The following is a 15547-nucleotide window of genomic DNA, read 5'->3' as shown; positions in this document are numbered from 1 at the left end:
ACTTTTCCTGGTCAGATTACTGAAGGATTTTGGAAATCTAAGCTATTCTTGCAACTCGCCAAGGATTTGGACGATGACTGTTGATCTTTTATATGTAAATTACATTAATTAGGTGTCATTTAAAACGCGGAAAACTGAAAGCATTCAGCTGCGCGCAAGTTCAAGATTATTTGCGATGTATAGATTTCACATCTGAAAGAGAGGCGTACGCTCGTTTTCTGTGCGTATTCTATTAATCACACGTACACACATCTGAGAAATGATCGTAAGATCAAATTTAGGACGGTTTCTGAGCAACATTTTATAAACGAGGCCCCGAAAGTGCTATGAAGTGTGGCATTTGGGATTCAGCCATTCTCTATGATCATTTAGGCTGTGTCTGAAATCGCCCCCTATACCCTTAAATAGGGCACTATTTGAGGGGACAGTCATTTCTAGTGGTGTCCGAAACCATAGTCGACGTTATTGAGTGCACTCATTCAATCCCACAATGCACCACAGTGTACAACTGATGTACGCTCAACGGCTAGAGAATACCCATAATGCACTGTGAGAGTTGCGTGTTGAACTTGAATGAATTCCCACGTCTAGCCTGAAGATGGCGCCCGCATACATTTTCCAAACCGAACAAAATACAGAATGATATATACAGGTATAAATTCCTTTTTAATTGATTATTAAATTGTTTAATTACAGTTTATGCATGCTAGTTTCCATGACAGAGTTCAAGTTTAATCTTTTCATCTTACTACTGGGGCTGCCAGTTTGCTAAAATGTTAAACAGCAAGCACAAACTATGCAAAAACGGCTGTCCTTCCGAATTCACTCACTCGTTTTCATTCACTCCTTCAGTGTACTATACTAGTGGAGTAATGTAGTAGGCAGGGAATAGTGAATGAGGGTATAGGGGGCGATTTCAAACACAGCATTTGTTTCTGATTTGTTTAGTGCTCAAGGAGACCTTTCTTTTTCTGATTTTGTGTCTTTTTTTTAATCTTAGTCTGATTTAAATAACTTAGGGACTTTTCCTCACAAACTTTTCATCCCTAGTAAAATTAAAGAACTCCATTTAAAAATTGTTCATAGATATTACCCTTGTAATTTATTTTTGAAGAGGTTTTCTGAGAATGTATCTTCTTTATGTTCCTTTTGCAATACTGAAGAAGAATCAATTCTACATTTGTATTATCAGTGGCCATTCTCTAAGTCTTTTTGGTCAGAAGTTACCATGTTAGTTTTCTGCTGCTGTAACAAACTGGTACAAATGACTGAGTCTATCATTTTCTTGTCTGATTTTCATTCTAAGGATGTTACACTTGATTACACTGTTTTACTGCTTTGTCTTCTGGGTAAATTTCATCTTCACAAAGCCAGAACTATCCACTGTAATTCCAATTTTGGTATGTTTTCTTCTGATATAAAGTCCCTTTTTACGTCCTTTAAGAAAATGTCAAAAAATGCCTTTGAACTCAAAGATGTCGAAAACGTTTAACATCCTTGAATCTGTTGAAAAGACCCTTTAAATTTATTTATTTTATTTTTTTACATTGACAAAATGTAATACTGTGTTGATTTCACCTCTTGTGATGTCTGTATGCCCCCTATTTTATTTTATTGTATTTTTTTCATCTTCTCACTGTTAATATATGTATCCTAAATTTGCAATAAAAAATAAATAAATAAATAAATAATGAAGTTTTTTTTTTAACTTTCTATGATCACGTGACTCCATCCCGTCCCTCGTGTTAACAGCTGGCAGGAAAGGGTTACTTACACGGAAGTGACGTTAGGCTTGTGTGCTGTACTCGGAAGTGAACTGGAATGAAGAGAGAAGGACAGTGAAAGCAGTTAAAGATAGGTGAGAAAAGAGGCTGAGCTGCTTCAAACTCATATTAGACCCGAGATAAACTTTGCTGCCTGTACACTGTTGTTTTAGTGTTGAAGGCGGTACAGCTCGGTGTAGGTGTTCTTAAGTTAGCATGCCTGCTAAAGCAAAACAGCATCGTAAATGAAGAGATTAAACAGATATAAAGGTTATTAAACATAAACATTCACAAAAACACAATCACGTTATGTAAACCCTCAGTCGGCAGCAGTTGAGGAGTGGATGCTCATACACTTTATCAGGACAGAGAGTTCAGTAAGTTCCAGACATGTTTACATTTCATTCTCTGGTACGTCTCTAATGGATCTGATAAGTGTTTATTGTTCAGAAAAGGCTTCGTGAATGGTTACGATAAAACTGATGGTTATGTAGTTTTAACTGTGTATCTTTAGGTCATTTAGAGCAGCTAACTTGTTGGCACTAACAGTAATATGTGTTTTGTTGTCAGTAAAATGCAATATTAACACAATATTATTAACAACAATTTGTTTATGGTGCAAATTGTGAATACATTATGTTCAACCGAATACATGTAAGATGTTTTTTTTTTTTTTTTTTTTTTTCAATGGAAGATTCTTTAACATGTATAATCCACATCTCAATATAAAAAGTTCTTCCCATTCGTTTTTCCCTTTAGGAAATTGCAGTATAATCTTCAGGTTCATCAAACATCAACCAAGCTCTAAGATTAATCATCACAAAATTGAAACAAAAAGTTTTTGAAAAGGGAGCTGCTCCATGAACATGTTCATCAAGTGACTTTATCAAAGGGTGTGTTATTAAACTGTTGACTTATAGTTATTGATGATTGATTCGGTGCATCTCTACAGGATTATGAGTTCAATTCAGCTTTTTTTGTTTAATAGATTTGAAATTACACTGACTTATGGCTACTGCAGAACCATATATCATTACTAAATCACAGTCTTGTATGGTTGGGATTGAAAGGTTGTGATTTTTACTCCTGGAACCAGTTGTGTTAATGTAGGTTTTTTTTATGTTGTAGCGTATAATTTGTTAGCGTATACTAGAACATATGGCCCGGTTTCACAGACAGGGCTTAGCCTAAGCCAGGATTAGACCTTAGTTCAATTAGGATATTTAAGTAACTTTAATAAACGTACACTAGAAAAAAAACATTACTGGTGTGCGTCTTAAGATAAAACAGTGGCACTGACATATTTTAAGATATGTCAGTACAAGTTACTTTCAGTTAAAACAGCTCAAACATGCATTTTAGTCTAGGACTAGCTTAAGCCTGGTCTGTGAAACTGGGGGAATGTGTCTTATGTAATGTCCAGTGTTGGGTAAGTTACTCTTAAAAAAAAAAAAAAAAGTAATTAATTACTAGCTACTAATTAAATCTTCAACAGTGTAATTAGATTACTGTCTCTCTCAAAAAATATTGGATTACTTATTAATATTTACTTTCTAAATCCCATATCAACCTCAACCAGTTGAACAATACAAGGATAGACTTGAAACTGCTCTTTTAATTCTTTCAAATAAACAATATACTATTGCATTAATTATTCTTGAACTAATCAAAGTATTTAAAGGGAGAAGGTTACATCCAAACATACATTTTAACATTATCCATTAAATTTGGATGTTAAAACCACTGTTGTTTTATATAGAATTGTTGTACAGTATTTATTGCAGTTACACCAGAAGTAACTGTAATTAAATTACAGAAAATTTAAGAGTAATCATTTACTTTTCTTTTACAAGGGAAAATTAGATTACTACTATTTAGAGTGTGTTGACAGATTTTTCTTCTCATTTGCAGGGGTTCAGAATGCTGCTGTGATTTGGAAATGTCCATCTCTGATCGTCTGCAATGCTGGACATGCTGAAGGCCCCATATAGTGTTTCATTTGTAAATATGAGACAGCTGTTAAAACAATGCATGCATGGTCCAAGTCTGCTGCCACCCTGAAGCTCATGATGGATGTTTCCATGTCTGTCTTAAGTGTGAGGGAGTGAACCTGTGGATATCTGACCAAGATGGAAGACGACATGGCCATACATTGGGAGACAGTAGAGGAAAGCACTGACTGTGGTCCGCCTGCCGCTTCTCTGGGCAGTCCAGGTCATGGAAATGACAGTCATGTGACGCCGCCTCAGGGACCTGAGTGTGAACATGAGGCGTTCGATGAATTTGATTGTGAATTCCCTGAGGAAGACTTTGATTTAGAAGTAGACGAGAATGAAGAACAAAACACCACAACTAAGGATCAGGTGGAAGATGGGAGTGCTGAAAAGGAAAAATGTGAAAGAGGAGGGAAAAATGAATTGGAGAATGAGTTGAGGGGCAACGCGGAGTCTAGATCCCGCAATGCTGGAATCGGGAGGAAAGGAAAGGTCAAGAAGAGTGGCTCGGCGCAGGGGCCTTGTGATCAAACACCATCGTGGACATCTTCCACGTCTCATAAATCCTTCTTTGCATCCTCCGGGCCCAGCAGATACAAGCAAGTGAAGCGACGGAACCAGCATCTGCACAATCACAGCCGTGCACGAAGGAAAAACGGGATCCAGCCGTTGGTCATGGTGTGTCGGGATTTCCTAGCGGAATTTGTCAGCCCCTGGTGCATTTCCTGCATCCATATGGTTGTCGAACTCATCATCTCTTTGACCCACCGCTGTGGAGTTGCTGTGGAATCGTCTGGAATTGCGCTATACGACTTTGGAACACGCATGCTTTGCAAGGTCTCAGATATTCCAGGCTTGACTCAAGATTTGAGGCGGTTCCTGGACTGGAGCTGGTGTTCAGCTGTAGCTTTAAAAGAAGGCATCGGCAGGACTTTGTGTTGGGCTCGACACGCTCTTCTTTCCAGTTTGAGATTTGTTGGTGCCACGCTAAACGCAGGCTCTCAGATGATGAGGTGTGTCATGGGGAGGCTGGCGGGAGAGAGGGGCAGGAAATGGTGGCTTGCCCTCCAAAGCAGCAGGGTTTGGAGGAAAGTGTCAGATCTGACCGTGAGGATTCACGGGTGTTTCTTTAAACAAGGTGGCATGAATGAAAGCTCAAATCCAGAGTCTCCCAACAGGGGGGCAGACAAGTGGCAACCTGGCGAAGAGCTGCAGAGACTGCTGGCACTAGCCAAGGTAGGGATCTAGCGTTAATGTTAGAGTTAATAAAGAAGAGTTTGCACTGGGGCTGCACAATTAAGCGAATTTATAATCGTGATTACGATTACGGATGCCATGATTTCGTAATTGTTCAAAGGCGCGATTACATCAAAAAATATCCACTAACATTATTCTGTGTGCTTAAGAGGTGTGTTTAGAGCATGTTATGTTGTGAGAGGCGAATCACGACTACTTCAGAGTGTTCTAGTGGTTTTTGGATATTTTAATCCAAAAATCTTATATATTGTGCCTTTAAAACCCCTCATGTTCATCTGCCTCCACTTTTGAGAGCCATGCGCACATCTCAGCATCCAATCAAGAACCATGATGTTTCTTTAATTCGTTACACTCAGATGTACATTTCAATATGGAAGAAAAGATCTGACACTTATTCCATTTCAACATAACTTTAAGCATGATCGGATTAATAATGGATATTAAAGTATTAATAATGTACAATCAGCTATGTGCTTCATGTCAGGGTTTATTTTGACTAATGACTGACTTACTGACTGTACTTTATCCTACCTACACAGCTACTTACCAAAGTAAATTCATGGACAGTAAATATTGATTTGAGTTTAAATAATTTTATTATTTGAGGGGAGTGATAGGAGAGACATGAAACTAGTAGGAAATTGTTTGCCTGGTGCAGTGCTTAAATATACCAAAATGTTTGACCAATCACAATCAAATACCCTAGAAAAGAGACATTTTTGTTATTATTCTGTGTGTACAGAATCTGTGCAAGCCTGTATTCATTCAGTAAGCATTTGAAATATTGATGTTGCTTAGTGATTTGATGTTGGATACTGTAATTTTACAAGGACAGGTGATGCATGTTTGAAACCAAAGTGTGTTTTAACCGTATTATCAACTGCTGCTCTGGTTCAGATCCCTGAAGAGGAGTTGGACCCATTTAACGTTCTTGGAGTGGATATTCATGCCACCGAATCTGAACTCAAGAGAGCTTACAGGCAGCTTGCAGTACAGGTGAGATGAAATAAAATCACTGCCCTGAAACCTGTATTATGTCTGTGTTGGATGAATTATGGGTTTAATGTATTTGTCAAGGTTTAAAGGGTTAGTTCACACAAAAATGAAAATTCTGTCATTAATTATTCACCCTCATATCGTTTCAAACCCGTAAGACCTTCGTTCATCTTCAGAACACAAATTAAGATATTTTTCATAAAATCCGATGGCTCAGTGAGGCCTGCACTGCCAGCAAGACAGTTAACACTTTAAATGCCCAGAAAGCTACTGAAGACATATTTAAAACAGTTCATGTGAGTACAGTGGTTCAACCCTAATGTTATGAAGCGATGAGAATACTTTTTGTGCGCCAAAATAGCGACTTTATTCAACAATATCTAGTGATCGGCGATTTCAAAACACTGCTTCATGAAGCTTCGAAGCTTAATGAATCTTTTGTTTTGAATCAGTGGTTCAGAGTGCATATCAAACTGCTAAAGTCACGCCCCCCAGTGGTGAACCATTGAAATTTCGAAACGCTTATGACGTAACGAAGCCTCGTTTACTGAAATCACGTGACTTTGGCAGTTTGATACGCGCTCCAAACCACTGATTCGAAACAAAAGATTCGTAAAGCTTCGAAGCTTCATGAAGCAGTGATTTGAAATCGGCCATCATTAGATATTGTTGAATAAAGTCGTTCATTTGTTTTTTTGGTACACAAAAAGTATTCTCGTCGCTTCATAACATTAAGGTTGAACCACTGTAGTCACATGAACTGTTTTAAATATGTCTTTAGTAGCTTTCTGGACGTTGAAAGTATAAATTGTTTTGCTGGCAATTCAGGCCTCACTGAGCCATTGGATTTTATCAAAAATATCTTAATTTGTGTTCAGAAGATGAATGAAGGTCTTACGGGTGTGGAACGACATGAGGGTGAGTAATTAATGACAGAAATTTCTTTTTTTGGGTGAACTAACCCTTTAATGGATTGTTTGTGTGCAGGTTCATCCCGACAAAAACAAGCACCCAGGTGCTGGTGAGGCCTTCAAGGTGTTAAGAGCAGCATGGGACATCGTCAGTAACCCAGAGACACGGCGAGAGTATGAACTGTGAGTGCTTTTAGAAAACAACCACTAAATTGGTTTACAGAATTGCCATAAAAGAGGACCTATTATGCTTTTTTTCCACTTTCATCTTTCTTTAGTGTGTAATGTTGCTGTTTGATCATGAAAAAGCTCTGCAAAGTTACAGAGTCCTTCCATCGGGAGTTATTCTCTATATCAGTATCACTGTTTCTGAACTCCCTGAAACGCCTCTATTGTAGTCTTGAGTTTTCTTCACAATATTCCTCATTTAAATAATTCATACGCATGATAAAGGGGCTGGGCCTGGTTGAGTTAGTTATTAGTGTGTTGAAACTGGCGGTTATGGTAAGGACATTTACCAAACACGCTCGACGCACTTCACCAGTCACAACACGCTGCAAAATAACGAACATTCAACCATTAAAAAGCCTGTTCTAGTAGAGCCCAAAAACATCTTGTCTCACTCCTAAATCAAAATTAAGAAATTATATTTTGCATAAAAAATGACTCCTGTTATTTTGCATTGTGCCAATATGAAAAATATATTATAGTTACTAAAGCATGTAATAATCTTAATGTTCATTTACAAATAACATTTACAAATAAATTAAGTCAAAAGTTTTATCTGTTGAGCTGACAAACTAACGATGAACAGTTGTATTTGTAATGTTAACAAAGATATATAAATACTGCAAGAAATGTTTAGTTGCACTTTGTTTTAAAGCATCCTTGTTACAGTGTAATTATACCTTCATGTACTGAGCATTATTAATTAACAACGTGTTTAGGGGTAGTTGTAATTATGCACAATTTGCTGGTATTACTATAGTTCGTTCATGTTAAGTGTAACAAGTGCAGTGTAAAATAAAGTGTTACAAAATGTTTTACTCATTGTTGGTTGATGCATTAACAAATTTTTAAAGTGTTTAAAATATTGTTTCATAGGAATGTCTGTTGTATTGCCTTTTCGTTCCTGCTGAATTCTGAATCATGTGATTTTTAAAGTTACGTAGTTACAATAATGAGAATTAGAAATTATTCTTTGAAATAACCACAAATGTCTTGTTTTTGGGTTCTGTCTGCAGGAAGCGTATGGCAGCTACAGAGCTTTCAAAATCCATGAATGAGTTCCTGACCAAACTACAGGACGACCTGAAAGAAGCCATGAACACAATGATGTGCACTAAATGTGAGGGCAAGCACAAGTGCGTATTACTGACATTGTCTTCTCAGTCCTGTCCTTTCGTACAAGCTTCTGATCTGTGTTACATGCTGCTGCATTTCTATGTTCACCTGAGCATGGTCTTTTCCACAGGCGCTTTGAGATGGACCGTGAGCCTGGCGAGGCCCGATTCTGTGCTGAATGTAATAAATGGCACAGTGCCGAGGAGGGAGACCTGTGGGCTGAATCTAGTATGCTGGGACTGCGCATCACGTACTTCGCCTTCATGGATGGCAAAGTCTTTGACATTACTGGTAACACATTGGCATCCACACTGTCGGACCTGTATGATGTTCATATGTTGTATGCAGGTTTTCCGATCACTGAGACGCATGTCCCTATGTTCCCACAGAGTGGGCAGGCTGTCAGCGTATAAGCATCTCTCCAGACACACATCGCGTGCCATATCATATCTCTTTCGGCTCTAAAGGTAGCAGCGGCGCCAGCCGCCACAGGTAACCAACCAGTCTGACTTTCTTAATGACAAGTGCTCTATCTTCAGACCATTATAACATCATCAGCTACAGAAAAAATTAAGATTCTCTTTTGATCACCAAGACTGCATTTATTTGATCTGTTTTGTATTTTAATATGTTTTAAAATGTAATTTTATTCCTGTGATCAAAGCTGAATTTTCAGCATTATTACTCCAGTCCTGAGTGTCACATGATTCCTGAATAAAAGTATTAACAACAACCTTTTTTCACTTACCCCAAACTTTTGAATGGTAGTCTAAACAGTTTCCACAAAAATTTGAAGCAGCATGATAACATTGATAATAATCAGAAATGTTTCTTGAGCAGCAAATTATCATATTAGAATGATTTCTGAAGGACCATGTGACACTGAAGACTGGAGTAATGATGCTGAAAATTCAGTTTGATCACAGGAATAAATTACATTTTATCTGTTAAAAACTAATTTAATTAATTTAAAAAAACTAATTTAATTAACTAATTTAGTTAATTTTTTTAGTGCTGTCGATCGATTAAAAAAAAACTAAATGCACAATTTTAACATTGGAGTTTTTAAAATTTTTATATTGTAATAATTTTCAGTTACTCTCCAAATTAATGTAGAAACAACTTAAAGATCTTTTTATGAATAGAGGCCAGTATCACTGATACTAATACTGCTACTGATGTCTATGAAATTGATCTTTTTTTTAAACATTAATTATAGACATTCAACATTACAGTGTAACTGAAAGCTGTCAATAGAGCGTATACATTGATGTCACGTTTCCGCCGGAGCATGCTCCCTCAGCTGGACTGAGTGGCAAAAGAGCTGCTGCATGACTGGATTTAATAGGGGAAACTGCAAAAACGCGAGTAAAACAAACGATTACACTAATGGTTGGGCTCGAAAGTGTTCCTAATGACATGTCAAACAAACTTAATCCATGAATAATGACATGCAGCAAGGAATTGTTTCCTGACATTTATATGTGCCTGATTTCGACGCCAGGGAAATGCATAAAGCAAATCTGCCTGTGAACGCTTTATATAACTACAATAGGTAGGTGTAAATCGGAGTGATCACATATCAATGTTATGTATATCGTTATATCGTCCAGCACTGAAACTTTTTGTCAGTGTTTATTTAAAAACACCCAATTATGCAGAATATAAGATGGCAAATGTTTAATTGATGAGTTGTCAACACAATATATAACAAAACAATATATAGGGTATGATTTTACCCCAAAATCCAACATTTTGACACAAAATGATAACTGCAAATCCACGTTTCTCTCGAGTCCTGGACTCCTGGAGTCCAGTTGTTTCTATGAATTACAGCGTTCTATTTGCTTCTTTTTCTGTAGCTTTCAGCAGTCTGTAAAATATACCTCAGATTTTGTGCCAAATCTATTTGTACAGTCAAGCGCAAAGCTTGTTCCCATTTTGGATGTGTTTTGTGTGTTTTTTGCAGCATTCACGCTGAAAACCAATGCTGCCACTCAGTCTTTTTGCCACTCAGTGTGCGTAACCGGCGGTGACGTCACGTGCATACCCTCTATTTCAAAATGTATTAGTCTTTAAAAAATAAAACATTTTAATATAAGTGAGCTTAAAAAATCGAACCCATAATAATAAATGTCATATTTAGCAATGCCTTCCTACCTGTCTAACAGGTAGGAAATTGAATAAAGTTATCAAACACTTTACAGTCTTCACTGCATAAATTTTAAATTAAATATATATGAATCCTTATTAAAGCTACAATTTTCTCTGTTACCTTTGTTTTTTGATTAACATTAATGACAGACATCACAGCAACTGGTTTATTAGGCTTCTGTGACTTTAAGAACTGCTGCTGCATCTCGTTTTCTCACAACTCTAAGTTCATTTAAGATGTTATTTAACTCATTTAAGACTGCTTGTTTGAGGATACTTGACAAAACAGGCATTTTGGCATAATTCTGTGTCTTATTGTTTGTTCAACCGCGAAAGAGATCTTGATACTGGCGCTCGTCTTTCTGTGCACACGAGTCGTGTGTGTGCGTCACACGGACACGACATTCACAGACAGCGCATTCTCATTTGTCTTGTGGCACTTGAGTGGTTTAAAAGCATTTGCGTGAATAAGAGTGTGATCATAACGCTTTCCAAATTATGACAGAAAAAAACGGATGCTGCCTTAAATATTTTGCGTTAATTTTGACAGCACTAAATCTTTCAGAATGTCACTGTTTTGCTGTATCTTTGATCAAAAACATGTAGTATGGTGAGTAAAAGATTTCAAAAACATTAAAAAAAATCATAATTATTCCAAGCTTTTGACCGGTAGTGAATTCAAAGACTATTATGGACCGTTAAAATACCAACCCAAGGTATTTTTCAAAGGCCATTATGAAATCATTACTGTCAGATTTTGAATGCTTATCATTCTATCAGCGCAAGACACTGGAGATTTTCGCTCTTTAATTTCTTGAAAATTTATATTGAAATTTTGAAAGATTATAAAAACCCAAAATAGATGATATACTTACCTATTTAAATACAATAAATAAATAGATGACATACCCATTTAAAAATAAGTAAGTAAATAAAAATGCATTTCATGCATATTATAAAATGACTTGAATACCACGCCTATATTAATCATCATGTAGTTTTAACAAATCTTACATGTTTGATTTTTAAAGAAATTCATACATGGGCATCACCTTACAGATTACAGATCCACCTTGTGAAAGTGGAGAGAACAAAGACGCGGATCTTTGGGAAGTTTTATTCTTCCACATTCTTCACAACTTCCCTATTCTTTTCTCCTCTTCTTATTACTAGGAAAGCAGTGAAGACTTACATCGCTTCTCTTGTTGCCCTTCAACTGAAAATTACAAAAAAATCTGCACAATGTGGCATTGTATATTATATTTCGAGTTGTGTTGCGGTAAAAATAGCAACAGGGTAGTGTCAGTAGCTCACCGTCTGCAAACATTTGACGTCATCGACATAGAACGCACGGTGCACCAAAAAAAGCCAAATATGTATAAAATGATTTTTCTAATTAATTTAAATCTTTCATGGGTTTTCTACTACATATTTCATTATGAGACATCATTTACATTATATTAAGCAATACAAGTCTACATTTTAAGAGTAGATTTTCCTGCTTGTGAAGGAAAATGAGAAAAAAAATCAAAATGCAAAAAGATTTTATGACAGTCTTATGACAGTCTTCATTGTAAGCGTTCACGTCTGTGTCCTCTAGATCCGCGCCAGATCATGCAGCAGGTGGCGGCTCACCTGCGGACCTGCAGGACTTCTTCAGCCGCTTCTTCCAGGGCGGAGCTCCCAGTGATGCATCTGCTAACGGAGGCTTCTTCCCAACGGGAAACCCGCCGCCTCATGCCTCTGCAGCAGCTGCAGGGACTGCAAACATGTTTTCAGGGTCGTCTCCACAAACAGGGTTCTTTAGCCCAGGGGCCCAGCGGAGCGACCCCAGCGAACACTGGACTGAAGGAGGAAAACCCCCGCGCCGGCGCAAGAAAGTTCGCAAGCCATTCCAGCGCTGAGAAACGTAAAATTAGGCAGAGGTGGAGCGCTGTCTGTTGCCATGCTGTGACATGATATTGGCCAACTAGTGCATCAAAACGAGGACAAAATCTTTTGGCCTCGTTTGAACATTCAGTGTTGGTGCTTTGAAGCTTCCTGATACAGAATGAAATGGCATTGAATTTCATCGAGGAGCAAGCGAAAAGAGACGCAAGAAGAAGATCTTGCCGTTTCATGTTTGAAGTTCTTTTTTTGTTTTTTTTATCTCTTGTTTTGACACAAATTAATGTACGTTCAAGCATTTGAAATCACACTCTTTCAAGAAACAGAAGGACTCGTGCTTAGAGACTCCTGGTGTATCTGAAGAATATTTGACCCAACGTTAAAAATGGACTATTTACTCACCATCATGCAGTTCCAAACCTTTATGCCTTTTGTTTTTTCATTGGATTTTCTCACAGCACAAGAAGAACAGAAAATACCCAACATCGTAAACGTAGTCCATGTGACTTATGTTTTCAGATGTCTTGGAATAGCTTTGTGTGACGACCCAAACTCAAGCTGTTCATTGATCATGTTCTTCTCCATCATAACTATCTATTTTGGCCCAGGTTTAATGCAATGGTCATGGGATACATGACAACCAATGGTGTTTAGGGAGAAAGAGGTCAAAGCTTTTGTAGGCAAGGTTTCAGTGGAGGGATGAATAGCAGTGAATAATAACTTTGCTTTTGGAAAACAACTGCATGAAGATTCTAAAAATTGTCCTTTTGTGTTCCTCTGGGAAAAAAAAAAATCACAGCATCAGAGTTTGGAACAACATGAGGGTAATGATGATCCATTTTTAACCAGTTTTACTTTAAAAATGTCTGTGTTTTTGCCAGGCTTGAATCTGATGGAAAATGTTGGCGATGTGGCTAAATGTTTTGCGATACGATCACATTAGGATTAATGTATAAATCGCACACAGACCTCAGGGATGACTTTCTCTTCATCTGCTACTAGTAAGAGAACAGGAAGAACATGTAGCTGAGATTTCCCAATGTTCCTGGGTGTATTTAGAGCTCATGAGATCCTGAGGATACCAGTTATTCAAGCCCCAGAATTCAACAGTTCAACATTAAAACCTGTTTGTTTTCTTCAGGTGGATAGTTGTTGTTGGGTTTTTTTTTCCATTGTTTAAATCACTTCACATAGATTTACAAATATTTTAATTAAAAAATGACAGGATATGGGTTAGTATTCTTGAGACGGATCAACTGCTCACATGATTGAATGAAACTTTGAATCAGAAGATGGAAGATTCTAGTGGGATTTTCCCATCAAATGCTCTGCCTGCTTCATGGATCTGTTGACTTGTTCGCTTTAGGTTTTGCTGGAGCTGCAGGAGCCTCCATAGTGTTGTCAAAAGTACTGACTTCTATACCAAATCGGTACTGAAATTTAAAAATGTTACGCTTTGAGCGCTGTTGAGCGGATTCATAAACACCTCTGATTGGCCATTGTGTTCACACACTTAGCTATATCTGTTATTGGCTACAATGATCAACGCACTGGAGTGTTTGAAAGCGCACAGAAGTGTTTGAATTTGAAAGCATTTTGACCGGTCCACTGACCGCCTGCTTTCAAACGCTCTCGTGTGTATGTGTAAGTGCTCTGTGAAGAGCGTCATTGATGTCTATTTACAACATGTTTTTGAAGCGTTGATCATTGTAGCCAATCACAGATATATCTGTTGAGCGTGTGAACACAGTGGCCAATCAAGTGTCTACGAATCCGCTCAACAGCGCTCCAAGTGTCATATTTTTAAAATTTCAGTAGTGACTTGATGCCCAAGTCGGTACTTTTGACAACTCCACTCCAATGTGCGTTATATTTAGAGTGAGGAAAAAAAACACATCAAAATTTAAGTTACTTAAAGCACAAATGAAATCGTGTAGACCTTAAATGTCTGCATGCATAGATTTTGAAGTTAAGTTTAAAAATGGGTTTTGATGTGAAAATCCCAGAGCCTCCCTTTAAGAAGTCCACTTTTAATTTTTGACCACTTCTTAACACTCAGGAATCATCTTAAAAGATTTCATTCATCTGCCAACAGATTCATTAGTGTCCAAACCTGATGTCTTTGTTCAGTTTTTTCTTTATTTGTACAGTAGGCCCAATATGAGTTAAGACACGGACAGCTTTGCCTCTGTTCAGCTGAAACATACCAATGCATATGTGTTCATGAGTTCTCAGAGATGCTTTCATGTTCAGTTTTAATTCTGTTAAATGCGCTTATTTAACGATAGTCTTTAAAGAAAACGATCAATTCCAAGAATAAAACGATTTGAAGAGGCTGTACTTTCCAGAAATTAAATGAAATTGTTTTTGTTTTTTTGCTCTTTGTCAGGCCTGTCACTCCACTGTTAAAAGAGTAGCGATGGATATAATGGTTTAATGTGGTTACTCAATTATTTAAAAATTGTGCATGATAAATTAGCAGCACGTTTACCGATGAAATGATCTTGAAGGCTAAAAATGACTAACTACACTGTAACAATAGTTGACCCGAACTAAATCAATGGTTGTTTCCATTATCTTTGGGGTAAATTTCAGTTTTGTAAATGTTTACCTTTCATCAGATTTTTCAGGCTGATATTTTTGGCTTTACAGCAGAGTCTTTCTGTTAATGCCAAGTATTATTTAATTTCTATTCACAGCTGATAATTGAAGTGGCATACTAGAAATAAAACATTAGACAGTTTATTATTGCACTACTGACCTTTTAAACAAAATATGGATCACTTTAAATTGACTTGTGTAAACGACAAGCACAGATGTTGCTTTTTATTGTTTGACAAATTTTTGTAGATTTTATTTGTGTGACTGATTGTGTGCAATATTCCACTCGCTCTTTCTAAAACACATGCATCCATTACACGGTTTACTGTACTTGAGGAGAGTTTCAGCAGTCTGTTTGAGGTGCTGAGGTCAACACAAATGTATTTTGTGATTATATGAAGGTTTACTCCAGACAGAAGAGGTTGTAGAGAGTGATCTAAATGTATATGCAAGAAAATGCTCAAGATCACTCTAGATTCAGACAATCATTAAAGTGGTTAAAATGTGCAGGACACTCTCCCCCCCCATGATTTGTTGCCTTTCACCCCAACCCTCCTATATTAAAGCTGATTTGCTCAAATGCTTTGCTCCTGAGCGTGTGCAAGTGTAACATTTCTGCATTAAACTCTAGTGTAAAGTA

The 15547-nt window shown here is 37.3% G+C and overlaps 2 protein-coding genes across 5 annotated transcripts in view; both read left to right on the top strand.

The window, feature by feature from the left end:
* Window positions 1-690: 690 nt before the first annotated feature.
* Window positions 691-15547, top strand: part of suox (sulfite oxidase) — a 58011-nt gene continuing 43154 nt past the window's right edge. Inside the window, exon 1 of the mRNA XM_051912896.1 lies at window positions 691-695. The gene's annotated coding sequence lies outside the window, so the exon portion shown is untranslated. The remainder of the gene's footprint in view (window positions 696-15547) is intronic.
* On the top strand, window positions 1748-15049 carry dnajc14 (DnaJ (Hsp40) homolog, subfamily C, member 14). 4 transcript variants are annotated; one of them, XM_051912893.1, is made up of 9 exons: window positions 1785-1858; window positions 2523-2656; window positions 3675-4993; window positions 5912-6010; window positions 6998-7104; window positions 8166-8285; window positions 8396-8556; window positions 8655-8757; window positions 12020-15049. In XM_051912893.1, the coding sequence occupies exons 3-9, from the start codon at window positions 3893-3895 to the stop codon at window positions 12321-12323; spliced, it is 1995 nt and encodes a 664-aa protein (XP_051768853.1). In that variant the 5' UTR covers window positions 1785-1858; window positions 2523-2656; window positions 3675-3892; the 3' UTR covers window positions 12324-15049. The 4 variants fall into 4 exon arrangements, with proteins under 4 accessions (XP_051768850.1, XP_051768853.1, XP_051768851.1 ...); XM_051912891.1 differs by having other exon boundaries at window positions 1797-2140; XM_051912890.1 differs by lacking the exon at window positions 2523-2656 and having other exon boundaries at window positions 1748-1858.

This window comes from Ctenopharyngodon idella, chromosome 11, assembly GCF_019924925.1.
Source record: "Ctenopharyngodon idella isolate HZGC_01 chromosome 11, HZGC01, whole genome shotgun sequence".
Lineage (NCBI taxonomy): Eukaryota > Metazoa > Chordata > Actinopteri > Cypriniformes > Xenocyprididae > Ctenopharyngodon > Ctenopharyngodon idella.
This window is presented reverse-complemented; position numbering and strand designations above follow the sequence as displayed.